Source organism: Bactrocera oleae, chromosome 5, assembly GCF_042242935.1.
Source record: "Bactrocera oleae isolate idBacOlea1 chromosome 5, idBacOlea1, whole genome shotgun sequence".
Taxonomy (NCBI): domain Eukaryota; kingdom Metazoa; phylum Arthropoda; class Insecta; order Diptera; family Tephritidae; genus Bactrocera; species Bactrocera oleae.
The window spans coordinates 61,951,218-61,969,401 of record NC_091539.1 but is presented as its reverse complement, the minus strand read 5'-3'; the positions used below and the strand labels follow the sequence as shown (position 1 = coordinate 61,969,401).

The window sequence follows — 18,184 nt, the reverse complement described above, 5'->3', positions numbered from 1 at the left end:
TTTCTTAATAGCTCAAAAAAGTAAAGTCTTGTGCGGTTCGAAATTGAATCGGCATTGGAGTAATTTCTGTATTTTTTTATACACTACTCCAGTCTGATATCAAAATATATTATAAGCAACATTTATTCAACTTTGTGACTGTATAACTCCAGTTTGTATTTCATTTTAAAAGAAAAATTTAAGGCTTTATATATATACTTATAATATATATCCTTGTATACCCATTAATATATAATATAAACTAAAAAATATTTCAAGTAAATAAGAATTAATTTTATGCGCGTTTTTAATGCACTTGTACCACTGTGCCATACTATTATTATTTAGTCACTAGACAATTTAAATATCATAAAATCTGATTTCACATATAGGTATGAAAGAACATATAATTTTACTACAGTACATACATACTAGTATTCATACACACAACTCCAGTCTTCCTCTAAATGGTGCTGATAAATAATTGCGCAGTATCGGTTTTATATACTTTAATAATATGCATGGCTGAAGCATGACGAATATTGCTGCATAAATATATTTATTACTTGATCATAAATGTTTGAGAATTCTATAAAAGCTTTGAGCAGTCTCCTGCGAATATATATTTTTTGTTTTTTTTCCCCCCCAACCTTTTAATTTTTTATGGTGCAATTAAGATTTCTAAGACAAAAGATTTACAGCCGCTCTTAAAATGGATACAACCATAAATGCTTAATTGAGCTTGTTAAGCTTGAAACATATAGCAAATGTTATCAGTATTAACCTAAAATATCGAACTACCGTTATGTTTCGTCACTCAATTTCGAATCGAAAAATAGAAGAAAATCGTCGCAAACAACTTGCGCGCCAAATTCAATTAAATTATTTCGCCTAACTTAGTACTAGCATAGGGAATTTGAGACCATTTGCGCTTTTATTGATATATTAATGCATGTGTGTTTCAATTATCTGCTTCATTTCAAGAGCACATGCGCCTACCACTAATTAAATTATATATATATATATATAGATATGTACATATGATATTTTTTGAGTTTAACTGCCGTCATAATCGTCTTTAATTAGTGGTAGGCGCATGTGCTCTTATATATATATATATGTTATATATATATATATATATCTACTACTAGCTTTAAAACTAAACGTTGATTAGAGTTAATTTTTAATATTTTCCATTTTAATTTTCAACTTTGCATTTAGCTGCCTTCGTTTGTTTTGATATCGAATTTCGCGATATTTCTTTATGCATGTATTTTTTATTTGCTTTTATTTCCAACTTTTTGCATGTCGTTGTTTTTTGTTTTCATTTTTCATTCGCACTATCATGTAAATTGTTCGTTCGCTATTGCTCATTATTTGCTGTGCGTGTCAAGCTAATTTACATATTAACGCGCATTAGCATGTCTCACCTTCAAGTTGCCCGTTAAGAAATGGTTAGGCAAAATTATACATATACACTCATAGTTAACACTCGAGATTGAAGCACAGCAAATGTTTGTGTATTTAAGTATTTTTTATCAATGTTTAGTAGAATTTCTAACGTCAAATACGGAGGATATATCTGGTGTCTTATGATAGTAGTATTTATGACCCTAACTAAACATTCGCTTGCCTATTAAATTCACTCATGAATATTCCTTTCAAGTTTCAATAGTTCTGAACCAAAAAAGCAGATTAGTTAACCTCCAAACTACTACAAGTATAATTGCATTTTAAAGACTTACGGAAAGTCAGTAGAAATCTTCTTTTCTGACAAAGCTGAAATAATACCAACGAAGCGGATAACTACCATACTTTTCCTCGTCTATTAATGACTTACAGGAAGAAGACATAAACAATAATTCTTGCCAATAATGAAACAACAATTTTTACAATGATAACATATAGCCAGCTGGTCCATCCTATGAAAAATTATATAATATATATAAGTTTTTTTTATAAAAGACTATAAGCATCTAAATAATAAAGAAGTCTATATCCAAATCTGATTTAAAAAAATACATAGATAAGAAATAGAATTCACAAAACATTTTGCTAGGTTAGTACAACCATATCTTTCAATTATCACCGTAAAAACAATTTGCTTGCGTTTTATCCTTTCATTAGCATGATTTGTAAGAAATATTTAAAATTATATAAGAAAGCATGTATTTCAGTTACTAAAAAAATTCAGTCGATAGATCGTTGCGACTTCGTGAGAAAGTCTCCTTCTCATAATTATGCTAGCGATACATCCAAAAAGCGAGTAGAATCGTATTTCGAAGCAGTAGTGTTGGAGTTAGAAAGATAGTAAACTAGGTTAACACCTCTGATTATATAGAGCTGATCGCAGACAAAAATCCTTTATTAAGCTCATTTATTAATATTGAAAAACTTGACAAAGTATTTTAGGGCGTATACTCTGTAAGGAAAGTAAGTATTTAAATGGCTTACACAGTGAGAGTCTTAAGACCGAAGAAAACTCACATTTCGGGAAACTGAAGGGAACACTCCTTGGAAACAGTCGTGTTAAAGCGAGAGAACCACGACTGCAAACCACCTAACATATTTTGGTATAGAATATTGAGCTATTTGTGGACTAATTCGACTAATACTTAGAAAAAACCAAAGACCATACTACAAAATAAGTTTGACTGCCCGTACTAAATTCAACCATTCTGTAGACTATACTAAAAATTAGTACTTCAAAAATTTACAGATTTCATTCATGGTACAATATATACAAATTAAATATAGCTTTTACAAATAAGAAAGCCGTAAGTGGACTGCGTCGACCTAAATTAATACAAACTGAACTTTGCAATTAAATTTATGGCAAGAGAAAATGTTTAAGCTGTAAAGAGAAATAGTATAACATAATGGCAGGTAAGCAAAACAATAACTGTAAATGTATAAACATATACATTTGTATGCGTGTATTTGTGCTACTTTCGCCAATCCCATAATAAAAGTGAAGCTCATGGATGGCAAAAATGCATGGAGATATAGATGACGCACAACAAAAAGAGTCATGCATAACTGCAGCAACGACAAATATTCACAAATATCTACAAACATACAGACTTATTCGCACATAAATGCAACGCAAAACGCACTAAAATGGAGAAACGCGAAACGGAGTAACAAAACCCACTTGGTATGCAAGCTGAATGCGGCGTAACAAAGAAAATTTGCATAAATAATAAAGAAGGAACTTATGCCACTTACTATATGTATATAAACGTGTATAAATAAGAAACTCACGAACAAAACAAAATCAAAAACAAAACGCAGGTAATGAACAAAAACAAATAAATAAATAAAATTATAAATAAATACCGGGTGCAAAAAACACGTGACAGCTTTGCCATGGATAATGAATGAAAATAAAAAAAACTTTACATATCTACTCGTACATTATATATCGTATATATGTAGGTAAATATATACAAAAAAGAATCAAATCAATAAAACCAGTTGAGGGTAACAAACTAAATGTGCAAACAAACTTCGGAAGAGACATAAATATGATTTATGAATGCAGCTGTGCAGCACACGTCTGTAAAAATTTAAGTAAAATTGCTTGAAATACGCACGTACTACATACACCTTTAAGAGTACATACAAATATATGTATATGCATGACTCCACTTTATACTTTTTGTTGTTATTCTTTTATTATTCGCCCGAAAATCGAAATTGACAAACTTACAAACCAGGTGTTCAATAAAAATGTGTCCAATCAGCGCGGTAAAAAATATTATTTGTGTAAAATTTAAATTTATGAACAAGGAAACGATATAGGCATATGGCAAACACTAATTAAATCCCTAATTAGCTGGTCTTCGTAATTTCTTTATTCGTTGTTTCTGCGTTGCTCTCTTGAACAATAATTCACAAGTAGCATCAAGGACAAAGCCTAGTTCCTCCCTTCTTCCATTCATACCAGATGTTTGTTCGATTCGCCAGTTTCGAAAATTAGTAAATCGATTTGATATTTTGACGTGAAAATTTTTGATTGAAAATTGGGGTTTAATTCGATATTGGGTCAAAATAAAGAGAAAAGAATAAATATTTTAAATTAAAAAATACAGTGTGTTTGAATGGATAAACTTACTACAAATTATTAATATTCAATAATTCTAAGAACGCATCAACTCAAATCACAAATTTCAATTAGATCTCGGTTAGCTTTCAAACTCAGGGTGAGATAAGTAAGGCAGCTCAATACTCTACCTTCCATAATACTGTTCAAAAAAAAATCTTATCTTAATAACTAAAATTCCCCCTCAGCTAGAGAAAAATTAAAAATTTTGAAAATTTACAAATTATTGAGACATAGAAAACAATATAGGAAGTTTATCTCAAAACTATTAAAAACTATTAAAACTTTAAAACCACATGACGATAACTGAAATATTGGTAGTTAGTTGCAACAAGTTAATTGCATGCTAATTAAATATAATGAGAAAAGTTAAATATAGACGAGAAAAAGCGCCAGTCGCTCAACTCTCTCCAACTTCTACAAAAATAAATGTGAATTTATTTTGAGTTATGAAAGCGCAATATTTTTACAACAATTTTATGCAAACAAACAACACAAATTATAATTGGCGATCTATCATGATTTTTTCTAACTTTTGATTTCCCCCCTAACTGTCACGCGCCAGTCCGGGCGCTAACACAGAAATGACACAAATCAAAGCCAAGCAATTTAGTGCATGTGTCGGGTTACAATAAAACAAAAGAGTAAAGTAAACAAATAAATACAACAAATATGTGCACACGTACTTCTAGAGTTAATGGCCATTTGAAAAAAACAAAAATCAAAAGCTTACAGCTCACCATATGTGTACTCGTCATAAATTGTCAAATTAGAAACATACAAATTATATTAAATGCAATAACATCATGTGATTGCACGAAAACTCCTGAAATTTGTACGACAAACGTAGGCGTTTAAATAGATGTCTGTATGTAGGATTATATATGAACCTGGATTTATAGCATATAAACCGCTGCACAGGCGAACAGTGGGAATTGTGCAAATGCAAAAAATAAATAAAATATTGAAAGATAAATATTTTATGAAAATAAATTCACAAAGCGCTTGAATTTTGTTGTTTTTTCTTCATTCTGCTTATATTTTTTATAAGTTTTAATAATTTGTTAAACTACCGCCACTTTAATATTATAGTTTGCTAATTCTTTCAGCGTTGCGAAGAATTTAAACCTAAGTGCACTCTGTCCAATTCTTTAAAGCAGGTTTCCATGAACCAAGAAAACATTTATGCAGAAATTTCAAGAATTTATAGCTTTACTAAATTTACAATGCATTTTAAAATAATGCTCAAAAACACCACCAGCTGTGTCAGAATAGAGACGAAGCCTTACGAGCAATTTGATATTAATACAGTAAGTAGTAAGTATATTTCCTATTATTAAATCACACCGTATAGATCGTCTAAAATTTATTGAGGAATAAACAAGCTCTTATTCACTATATTTCATTAGCAATAACAAACATGTCTACAGTAAACATTGCTTCCCTCGAAGTCACTCTCAAATACGAAAGAGAGCATTCTCTGATTTTCTATTGTCTAGCTATGATTGATGCTCAAGTCTACGAAGAATAGATGGCTACTTGTATGAGGATTTTGTCACCTATCCTATCATCAATGACTCATCGTGTTTCACTTCTGAAGACGCACTGTTCTCAAATGTCACTGTTGACACTCATGAGCTCTGACTTCAAAATTATATTACGTTGTATTTAAATTCTAAAGGACCGATATTTGCTACTTTGGTCTAAGATGGTAATTAAGAAGTAAGGGCGTCTCTCCACGAACTAAAACTAAGCTTTTATAAGTCTCTAATATGATAATTTGCGATTACTAGTTAGCTATTCGTGATAAGACCTTTGAGTAAAAGCACAGTTAAAAAAAGCATTATCCACAGAGGTCACAGACCATTGACTGAGTACTATAAGATTTCAATAATAAAATAAATAAACAAGACAAAATGAATTGTCTTAATAATTGTTCTAACTTGTAAACCTCTTTTCAACATTCGATACCATTAAACATCGCTTATATTTGATCACGATCGCTTACCTGCAATGAAAAGATATAAAACATGTTTTAATGGCAAAGTCTTTATGAACGATATATTTAAACAGAAAAAAAATTTATCAAAAATAGAGATATAACAAAAAATACCACGAAAAAATATGCAATATATATATATATGGTAATTTCAATTCAGAAAACCCTTAGTATAGTATTGGTAATTCCATTTGTATGTATTATACTTAATGCTGCCATAAGTTCTGTTACAAGTTCAGGCCGTTATAAAAATGAAACTATAAAACATTAAAATTAATTATATTTGATTAAGGCATATATAAGAAGAGCAATGTACAAAATTTCAATCGTAATGATCACATTTTGCATACACAAAGCACCCGAATCGGTCATTGATCACTAGAATCACGCACAGTTTCCCGGATTTTTATCCGGCCAAGGACTGTCAACTCGGCAGAATTCTGTCGCTGCAACGAACCAGAGATTTTTTGAGTATTGGACTGCAGTCCAATGGATTCAAATCTGAGCTTCCAGACGACCTATCATTTGCAGCTATGAAGCCAGGTATACGTATGTATATTGCCTTCAAGCTACAAGTCTTCTAAGGAGAGTACAAGTTTGGAAAACTATCATGCAAAGATTAAGAGATTGGAAGCCAGATAATTTTCATAAATTCATGAGCTATAATATAATATTTTGGTTTTCGGCTTCGCCATTTAATAGGTTGGCCGTCGAAGCAAAAACCTGAGAGCAGCAACCCTTTCTGTGAAAACATGACAATAGCTAATTTCAATATAGTACTTTTGAGAATAACTTTCTTTATACTGGTAGGTAATGGGCTCCAACACTGAATTTCAAATTCCAACACAACATTTTTCAGTCCCACATCGTATAAATTTCAAGAATAATATATAATAATATTCACCGCTAAGGTATTATACTACTCTTAACTTCACAAATAATTTTATATGTATTCTCACTTCACAAACATCTCATATATGACTGTATATACACACATATGACAATACACATTATATAAATTCTCCAATTTACCTGCTTAACATGCTCGCGCTTCGCAAAGTCAATCTGACCTGGATTATGATCGGCAATGCCCAGACGATCGTTCGGTTGCGGCGACAGCATTGGCTCCAACGTTGTGGTAAACTGTGACACATCCATAGTAGCCGTAGTTGGCGTTGTTGTTGTTGCTGTTTGTTGAAGCAGCTTTGTTTCATTTTGAGCGCGCAAACGAGTCTCCTGCGCATTGACCAACTGGGACAGTGACTCATTCAATTGGCGACCCGTAGCCGTGGCAGGCACCGAAATCGAGTCAATGTTACCGTCAACAATGGCGCTTGTTATGGGTTCGATGAGTTTATCGATCAGCGCCTCAACAGCGGCAGAAGATGACAGCTGCTTTTGTGCCGCCGTCTCCATATGGCTGGCGTTGGAGAGCGCAGTGGAAAAATTTCGTATGCCAATTTCGATGACAATTTTATTTTGCGCCACCGCACCAACATTTGCGTGATCACCAACTGCACCACCACTGCCGCCTCCGCTGGCCCCATGACTGCCGGCAAAACGTTGCAAATTCTTGGGATGTGTTGCCGCTATGTAATTTAAATCGTTACGCGACAAATGATGTTGTTGCAGTGTAGAGTATTGTTGTTCGACGAGTGCGGCACGTGTTTGCACGGCATTCGCACCGGTCGCCGCAGCCGAATCGCTGGCGACCTTCTCCCGCAATTTGATGATATTCGAAATGTTGATGCTGTTCGTCAGCGTTATGCCGACAATGCAGACGAGCACAATGGTGAGTATGACGCCGAGTATGACCAGTGTGTGTACGCGAAAACATTTCCGGCTGCACATTGTTTTTTGTTGCAACGCGATAACTGTATGCCAAATGGCGGCGATCAGGCGACAACACAAAGAAGTAGTGGTCAAAGAAGACAGTAAACGACGGGGGAGGAAGAAAGGAAGAGAAGATGGTGTAGCGCAACGACTTTAGGTGCAGCACTATGGTTGTGTAATTGATAAGCACGCCCTTAACCTTTTTGTTAGCGGAAAAAATCAATGGAAGAGGCAGACACTCGCAAGAATCGGTTTAAAGCGTTTGTAATTAAGTGGTTTGTATTTATGGTTGAGTTAGGAGTATGCGCATTTTGCTTATAAGTGAAAAATAATTTATTAAAAAATTGTTTTTTAATCTTAACTCAATAATATTATTTTTTCACACAGTAATTTTAATTTTTTTTATATATTTTGGAACTTTATTTAATTGTTGTTTGTTATAAAAATCTTTTTAGAATATTAAAACTTTTGTTATAATAATTTTATTTTTTTTTTTAATTTTTACAGATTTTTTTCTTAATTTCCACTCAATATTTTTTTATTATCTGTACTCCAAAATAATTTTGTAAAACGTAATTTTATTAAGAATATAAATTTTTATTATTTAAATTATTATTTTTGTTCTTCACAGTTAGTATTTCTTCTTTTTTATTTATAATTTAGACTTCTTGATTTTGAATTTGTTATCTTTGTATCAAACTCGGATTTTCAAAATGATCTTCTTGTTGACCAGTAAATTTTTATGGTTGCCGTTTTCACTTTTAGAATTATTTTTATAAAATTTAGGCAATAGACAAGTATTCTTTTAAATTATTTCACTTATTTCACAATTTTGCTTGATTTTTTATTAAAATTTACTTATTATTTTGATGACTTTTTTTATTATTTTGAAACTTTTGTATTATTTTAATGATTTTTTAATGATGATTATTTTTTTTTAATTTTTAAAAAAATGTTTCTTATAATCTTTTTATTTGATTGTTTTATATTTTTTATTATAATTAGTTTTTATTTGTTTAAAGTTTTTATTTATAACTTGTTTAATTATTAAAAAAATATTTAATTATTATTATTTTTTATTAGTTATATTTTTTTTTATTTTTTTCCGTATTTTTATGAGTTATATTTTTTTTTTATTATTATTCCGTATTTTTTATTATATTTTTAAATTATTATTTTTACTTTTAAATTATTATTTCTTTTAATAATTTTTAACTATCTGATATTTGGAGACTCTTGACCAAAATCTTTTGCTTAACATCAATTAAATTTTATTTTATTTTTTCAGTTTTTTTATTATTATTTTGTGTTCACAATTTTTATTCAACCATATTTTTTTTCATATTTTAACAGGCTTGTTTCCTTCTTTGGTATTTGCTTTATTGGAATTTATTATTTTCGCACCACAACGTACTTATAACTTGTTTCGCTGCTTTTACCGTTTTAAATATGGCTTTGCAGTTTATATTTTTAGCATAAACTCTTTCCTTTTTTAATTTATTTATAGGATACTATTTACTCAGATACACCTTTTTATATATTTTATTTATTTTTTTAGATAATTTATTTATTTATTTATATATTTTATTTAGCTAATTTTATTTATTTAATTATTTTTGCTTGAATTTCAAAAGGCACAAATATTTTTTTTTCCAAAATTAAAAACAACAATAACAAGTAGACTTGCTACTTTTCAACTGCCGTTTTATTTTTGAATATTTTTCAGCTTTTGCAAATATTTTTCTAATCAACGTGTGTTTTTTACGATTCAACTCGCAACAACAGCTGCTACCGATGATCGCTGCACATGCAATACCTTTAGTAGCGAGAGTCAAAGCAACTGACCGATCAAATATCAACAGGCAAGCAAAGCGTATTAACGCATTCCTCTTTCGCATTTATTCCACGCCACTTCACTTATTCTATTCCGCTTTCTGCGTTTTTGCCAGCCAACTGTGTTGTTTCGTTTTTTTATTTTATGCAAGCACCGTTGCACCTTTACCACCGCAATATTGCCGCACGCTACCCGCTAACGACCAATGGGACGTACAACACGCGTTGATATACAACAACAAAAAATACACACTTTTGGTTATGTATGCGACGTTGTAAGTTGCAGCTTTAAGCGTCGTTCGTTCGCTCTAACGTCGTCTGCAACGCTTCGCGGCTGAGACACGAATGAAGCCAGCAAATAAAACAGTTTATTATTCACGATCGCCGTGCTTTGAGCTTAGTGGTGACCGGCGACGCTTTAAGTTCGGCTTGTAGTGGACCGAAAGTGTGTGGTGCACATAAGGGGGGTCCACAGGGGGGGCTCACACGCTGTGTATTGGCAACCTGGTAATCAAAGGTTCGTCTAAAGCTTTGCTGCTCACGCACGCCGCTGCATTGCACGTTTTGCAGCGCACGCGACTCCGTTGACGTTATGTCGATAGCAATGTATGATGTGTGCGTGTATGTTTATAATAAACAAAGCTGCTTTACTCACAAACTCTGCGCTTTTCGTTGTGCTCGAATGAGCGTTGACGCTCAGCTGCGTTGGTTAGATGTGTTCGCGTGCTGCTTACATACATTTCGCAGTTACTGCGCCGCCACTGCAACGCCGACAGTTGCTTAATGTTAACTGCTTCGGCTGTTACTCTTACAGTACTGTTGTTTTTACTGCTGCTGTTACAGCGACGATTCTTAGTTCTAATTCATTAACAGTGGCTACTTTTATGTTGTCACTGCAGTCGCTGTTACCGCCGACAGCGGCGTCAGTGTTACAGTTGAGACTGTTGGCGTTACTGCACAGAGCAGTGGGTGTCCCGGTATCGCCATTGTTTTCTTCCGGAGCGCGTTAACTCAATTAGCGTTGCAATGTTTATTTATATCTTTTAAGTTTATGAATTATTATACTTTTAATTAGTTAATTTTTGCAGCGCTGTCTGTTTGATATTCCCCTTTATTGCGGCCACTAAATGTTATTGTGCAATTAATATGCATATGTTGACTTTATGTTTGATAAACAGTTATTGGTTTTTATGATATATATTGCGTACACCTGTGCTGATTCACCTTATACTTGTTTTTGTACTGTTAAAATAATTTATGCACTTTACATTTGATATGAATTTTTAATTTTAGTTTTGTAATTGAGTATGCAATTCTCAAGGGAACTTCAGTATTTTCATTAAATTTTATTGTATTTGTATTTTTATCTCAAAAATTTGTACATAATTAGCATTTAAATATGTATATGCAAATATATTTTAACTTTATTTTTAATTTTCCCCTTTAAGAGCATTAAAATTATTATTTTTTTTTAATTTTTGAGAAAAAAACGTTTTTTTTTAATGAAAAAAATATATATTTTTTTTTAATTCTTTAATATATAATTTTTTTTTTAATTCTTGAAATAATATATAAATAATTTTTGGAGAATTATTTTTTTATAAATATATTTTATTATAGTTTTTGAAGCATAATTTCTTTCAAATTTCAATATTTTTTTCTTCAAAATTCAAACATTTTTTTTTCTTCAAAATTCAAATACTTTCGTCTTCAAAATTCAATATTTTAAATATTTTTTTCATTTATTTGTCTTTACCTTTACACATACACACAAATGTACTCTTCTTCACACAGCTGTCTTTAAAATTATTAATTTATTGCCACTTCTGTTTTTGTTTTGTTGTTTTTTTTTCAGTAGCGTATGTACATATATTTGCAATTTTTTATTAAAGAATAATTGAATAAAAATCAACACTTGACGGCGTTTGATGTGATTTCTGCGCTTTTTCGCAATTGCATTTAATTTCCAATAAATAAGACAGATTCTCTATATTATTCTCTGGTGACAGTAACGGCGCAACACAATTGTTGCTATGTACGTAGGTATGTTTGTTTGTATGTATTCGTTTTTGGTAGGCCGCTGCGTCGCTCTTCGATGGCTACCTGCCGTCGCTTGTCAATCGGCTAACTGGTTGCAATTGGTTTATTGCTGAATTATTGGTTTGTCAGTTAGTTGTCTAATGTTGGCATTGTTGATTCGCTGATGGTTGTTTGGGACTTTGGCACTTAGTTTCAGGGACGAATGCAGTCATCAATTAAATATGCCAATTTTTTCTCTATATTTAAGAATTTTCAGTCATTTGTAGAGCGCAACTAATTCACAGTATTGTGTCACGGAAAATTGGTCACAGACTGGATATCATATTTTCAGAATTGTTTGGTATTACTAATGAAAAAGAAATTGTAAATATATTTTATTTTTTATAAGAAAAGCAAAATCATTAGTCTTTATGAAGAGGCTTGAAATATTCTCCATGTTACACAATTATATTAACTAATAATTATATTGGTTAATTTGTAACTAGTACAAAACTAGGTAATATAGGACTTCTACGAATTTAATCCATAAATTTCAAATCACACTCTGCCGTGTCGACAGGGGACCCTACTATCTATATTGTCACATAGAAAAACATGCACAGATATGTTAGCTTATATACATACATATATACCGTATAGCCATACAAACGAGTAATGTAACGGCAAATAGAGAATAATTGAATTCATACGAGAATTGATTTTATGCATAAAAAATCTTAATTAGATTTTGTAATTGAGAATAAATGCTTGTAAAAACAAAGTGCAAGAACAGCAAAGAGAATGAAAATAATGCTACAGTAGGACAAAGAGCATGGATTTGTATGTATGTACCATATATACTTTTATATCAATACGTGGCTGGCTAAGAAGCAGGCACACAAAACTGGTAGAGTGGTGTGTATAATAAATTGTTGGCATATTTGGCGACTGGCTTAAGGCAATGGTCCAAAGCAAGCAATAATTGCTTTTAGTTAAAATGTTGTCTTTGTTTTAAAGATATAACATATCAAAAGCGTAAAATATAATTAATAATCGAATTAAATTTCGATAATTTGGAAGGTTGCCATCTTTTTTAATTCTGAGTAAAAATACTATAAAATAGAGAAAAACTGAAAGTTGAATAAATTATACAGGTTTCAGAAAAACTTCTGTTGAAGATATTTTTTAGAAGGGTTGCCACTTGGTTGAAAAATATGATTTCGAAAAATTAATCAAATAAATTAGAGAGTATAATATTTGTAACGAATTAAAAATGTAAATGAAAACATTTTATAGTAAAAAATTTGCAGGAAGGGTTGCCACTTGTCTGAAAAAGTAATTAATATTACATTAACTAGTAGCAATAATAATTCTTCCAGACGTAATTTTACAAATGGTTATCACCTTTAAAAAATTAAATAAATATTAAATAAAATAATTTTAATACTGGCATGAAATGGAAGCTTTTATATATGATTTTTGGAAGCAAATCACACTATTGGTTTTGAGTTCACTTTATACTACAATTTATCTCACGAGAGAAAAGCTGCAATCTTTCTATGCAAACTAAGCTAATTATAAAAATAAAAAATAAAAATAATCACAAGAACACAAAAAAAAAATTACAGCTTAAGAAAAACAATAAAACCCGTGGCAAATGGAGGCATGTTGTTGACGGTACTCAATATGTTGCCTTGCAAACAAAAGCCAGTCGAGCGTGTGGCAGCCGCTAATAAATAGATGCAAGCAAGACACAATGTCAGATACTGCACACTAGCGGCTAGACATTATAAAAAAAACGGTTGACAGTGCATATAAGCAAGTAAAACAACAAAAACAAAGCCAACAAGTAGATCAAATAAAAAATAACAAAAACGAGTCGACGACAAGCATGTTGTTAACAAGGTCCAAATGAAGTGGAAACACAAGCCCATGAAAACCATGCATTTGTGCGTCCTGTCGTTGCAATGTCTGAAGGTGGAACAAAGCATTTTGAATGCAAAAATAAAGTAGATAAAACAATTGGCTTAGATACCAACAAAGAAAAGAGATAAATTAGCAATGTAACTGTAAACAGTAATAGAGAAAACAGCTGGGCGCACTCAAGTGTCCACGAAGAGAGGTGGGTGGGAAGGGTCTAACAAACAGCAAACAACACAAGTTGTAATTTCAAGTAGGCAATTAATTGTGTGTAAGTAGCATTTCAGTCGTTCTTTGCCCGTCTTTGTTGCGCTACATTGCACACACACATACCCACATGCACACATACATATATACAAAATACTTGCTTTGTGCCTAGTTCCTCCTGCCGTATATGTAATGCTAGTATATAATAAAATTAATACTTGTAGTTACATTGCGATTACACTTGTTGTTTGTTTGCAGTTAGTTGTAATTGCATTTGCAACAACTAAAACATCAAAAACACATTAACTATGACCAACAGCTGCCGGTTTGTTGGCCGTATAAGTTAACGATAGAAGTCAGTTGGTAATTTTGTAATAATGACGGAGGGGAATCACACAAACAAAAAGTAATAATACTAATAATATAGAATAGAACATGGGAAATAGAGAATTTTTAAGTGTAGATGTATGAGAGGTTATGTATTGCTATTGAGGGAAATCGCTTTGTGCAAAGGAAATCTAAAATTTTGAAGCAGTTTCAAAACAAACGCCTACAATGTTGAGGCAAAACAAGAAAAAATGCTAACTTCGGCTGCCTCGAAACTATAATAACCTTCACAGCTGCATTTCTTATAACATAAAAGGGTACAAAAAGATCTACTATAGTGGTCCGATCTAAAAAATTTCTTCAGATTGTAGCGTTGCCTTTAACAATAATCTATGCCAAATTTCGTGAAGATGTCTCGTCAAATGGAAAAGTTTTCCATACAAGTACTTAAATTTTATTGATCAGTTTGTATGGCAGCTACAACCTAAAGTGATCCGAAATCAGCGATTCCGACAAATGAGCAACTTCTTGGGGATAAAAGGGCTTGTGGAAAATTTCAGATCGATATCTCATAAACTGAGGCACAAGTTCGCTTCAACGGGTGTTTATACATACCTTGTTCAGGTTAATAAAAATAAGTCCGAATAAAACTATAATACTTCTTGGAAATAAACAAAATAGTTCAAAACGATTAATTCAAAACTAAAATATAACTAACTAACTAGTTGAACGTAGATTATGAAATTTATTATAATTATAAAAAAAAAAATAATAATTACCTCTACTGCGTAACAGCAGACAAATTAATAAATAATATATATAATTACTTTATTTATTGTATTAAAAACACAAAAAAAAGTAATTATTTTAATAAATAAAAAATTAAAATTTTAAACGCTTGCTAATATGACATGTACCTATATGGACACGCGCAATAATTATAAATCATAATTTTCTGGCGAAAAAAGGAAACAAGCAATTTCTGTCTTAATTTACGATTATTATTATTTTTCAGCATTTTTTGTTTAATTTTTTGCTTTTTTGCACTGGAAACTTCGAGCCAACTGATTGTAATTTTAAAATAATTGTGCATAAATTACAGGTAATCACTTGGGTGGTGTTTATGCGAAATTTGCATTATTGTTTTCATTTTTTGAGTAATTGCAACAAGAAAAAACATTAAAAAACAACAACAACAATTACTACAAAAGGTATATTTCATGTCATGTCAGCGCGAATAACCGACATATCCGACAAACACACACATACACACACATTCTTGCTTTGTACTTGTAGCTTGCGCAACCAAGCATAAAGCAATCAAATCTGTAAAATTAATTGCATAAATGGAAGAAATCTAAATTTCGTTGTAACGCTGCATGTAAGCGCTGTGCTGTAATTGTAATGCAACGAGGAGAATTTTAGAATCTTTCTAGTCGATCAAAGTAAGTTAGCTACTCTTTGCGAAGAAAATGTTGGGTAATAATATCTTATATTTTTTCGCACGCTGCAAGGCTTGTCTGTTGCAATTACGTGTTTTTGATGCAAAACTTTCAAATTAGAAATAATTTATAATTATTACCTAGAGAAAATGTGCTGTATATAGAAGTGCTTCAATCACAGCTGACAGGTTTGCTGACCGAGAGGCATGCTGGTATGTCATTTATTGTTGGAGTGGCAAATTATTATTTATACATACATTAGGATAGTACTTAAATGAAAGATGTTTTCAGTCAACATCTCATCACCACCATTGTTTACACCAGAAATAAAGGCATTGCACATAATTTTGATCCTAATGGAAGAGAATTAGGGCATAGGGATCCACATACTGCTATTTATATTAGAGACGGAAAATAAATATTTTTTTGTTTCATTCAATGCTTACATTTGTATCCCCTTTAATCCAAAATACTACATAGACAATGTGGTTGTGTATATATACAATAAAGGCATGTCACATGGGTTTAAAAATTCAAAATTTTCTTCAAATTTTTTTTTGTAAGGAGCATACTTTCCAATTTTTTTTACAACATTTAAGATCCTCCCTAATAAACATATATTCGTACTAAATATGCATATTAAAATCTATTATAATCAAGCGTGTAACTAAAAATTCAGAATACAATTAGATACAACAACTTCAAGCTGAGCACATAGTAAAGCGACAAGTACAAAAGAAACTGCCCACGTGGCAGGAGAAAAAGCAAACAAAAAAAAACATAAAAATTGGATCATATGGGTTATTTTGCACATCTTTGCACCTAATAGTATTACATTACTATCATTATGTTGTAATAAACTGTCATTCGGTTCATTAAAACTTATAGAGCGGTATTCCGAACAAAACTGGTATAGATCAAATAAATTGGTCTAATCAAAAATGTTAATATTTAATATTTTTTGTTGCTGTAGCGACTAATAAATACCTCATCTTTACAACTAATATTACATACTATCACTATGTTGTAAGCATCTGTCTTCAGTCCATTAAAACTTGTAGAGCGGTAAATTGAACAAAACTGGTATAAATCAAATAAATTGGTCCAATCAAAAATATTTAAAATTCTATATTTTTTTGAATACAAACTGATAGCTTTGGTCGGTATAGCTATCAACAGAAAGAATAGGATAGTGCAGAAGCATTTGAAAATGGTAATAAGTGAAAACAAAATCCAAAAATGGTTGAACTTTTAAAGGTCAAAAAGGGTTTATCTCGATTTCCGGCAAAACTATGAGTCCTATGGAAAAAAGTTGTTTCGCAAAGTTGTTGGTAATAAAAAGATCCAAAAAATTTTTTTTAGGAAATTTTTTGTGAACTTAACCTTTTATTTTCCAAACCTTTCCTTTATTTTTAAAACATTTTTTCTCCTTATTTCGAATAAACATCACAAAAACTTAAATTTTTAGTCGAAAATTATCAGTCAAAATAGCACATGTTTTTCAACTTAATTGTTAAAAGAACCCTAAAAATATAGCTCAGGAATATTACCAAAGAAAAAAACTTAATAAGAATTTAAATAAAATTTAAATTAAGTTTTGCAAAATCATAAATTTCACTCTCATTTCAGCACGACACAGATTTTTATATATTTTATAACACACACATACATACATATGTATATATTGGTGTACTAATTAGTAAACTCAATCGAAACCGACAATGTAATGTATGCACATAATTATTATAAATGACATTAAAGTTAAGCGCGCGTGCGCAATACACAATTTATAAACGGAACACAAATAATAAATGTGAATTTAAAAACTTTTAATTTCATTTGCCAACAAATTGCAAACAAAAACGAACCGCATGCATGAGTGTGTGTGTGTGCACCGCAGTCGTTGGTGGCAAATATGTGCAATAAATCAAATTAATTTCGATTAATAAAATATGAGAGCAAATGGTGAGAGAGAGAAATATGTTAAGGAAAAAAATTAAATAAATAAAATTAGGGAAAAATTCAATTTGTGTAAAATGTAATGACAGTGGCAAATGATTAAACCAGTTTTGTATTAACACATTTTTATATTATCTTTATGAATTTAGCTTTCGTCACGCTACCAAGCAACAGGCAAGTCACTCATACGCCACGTAGGGCAAAGGTTAAGTGCCTACACGCGCAGCACACACAAGGCGGCAAACTATCTACAGAAATATTACTCTACTTTTGCATATGTATGCAGTTTGTGTGAGATATGTATATGTGTGTGTGAATGACACACTTCAAGTGATAAATTTAAGTAAAACGTAATAACAAATTGACGCCGCAAGCGTGTAAGCGAGCGGAGAGCAAATTGCAGTTTAAAATTGCTTCGACGCTGTCAAGAGTATGTAGATACATATATATGTACAAGTACATATATCTTTGTATATATGTAATATATATATCAACTTGATAAAAGCTGTTGTCATTATGCTTCAGCTACTCCACCAACGAGCTGGTTGAGTGGCTGCTTCA

At 31.3% G+C, this 18,184-nt stretch overlaps 1 protein-coding gene across 2 annotated transcripts in view; it reads right to left on the bottom strand.

Moving 5' to 3' along the window:
* alpha-Man-Ia (alpha-Mannosidase class I a) overlaps positions 1-18,184 on the bottom strand; it is a 221,709-nt gene that overhangs the window by 151,027 nt on the left and 52,498 nt on the right. The window contains exon 1 of one of the 2 annotated variants that reach the window (XM_070109522.1): positions 7,116-8,329. The exons of the other annotated variant lie outside the window; for it this stretch is intronic. Coding sequence (XP_069965623.1) covers positions 7,116-7,934 — 819 coding nt within the window. The 5' untranslated portion in view covers positions 7,935-8,329. Of the gene's footprint in view, positions 1-7,115; positions 8,330-18,184 lie in introns of those variants that run through there. 2 annotated transcript variants of the gene reach the window in all.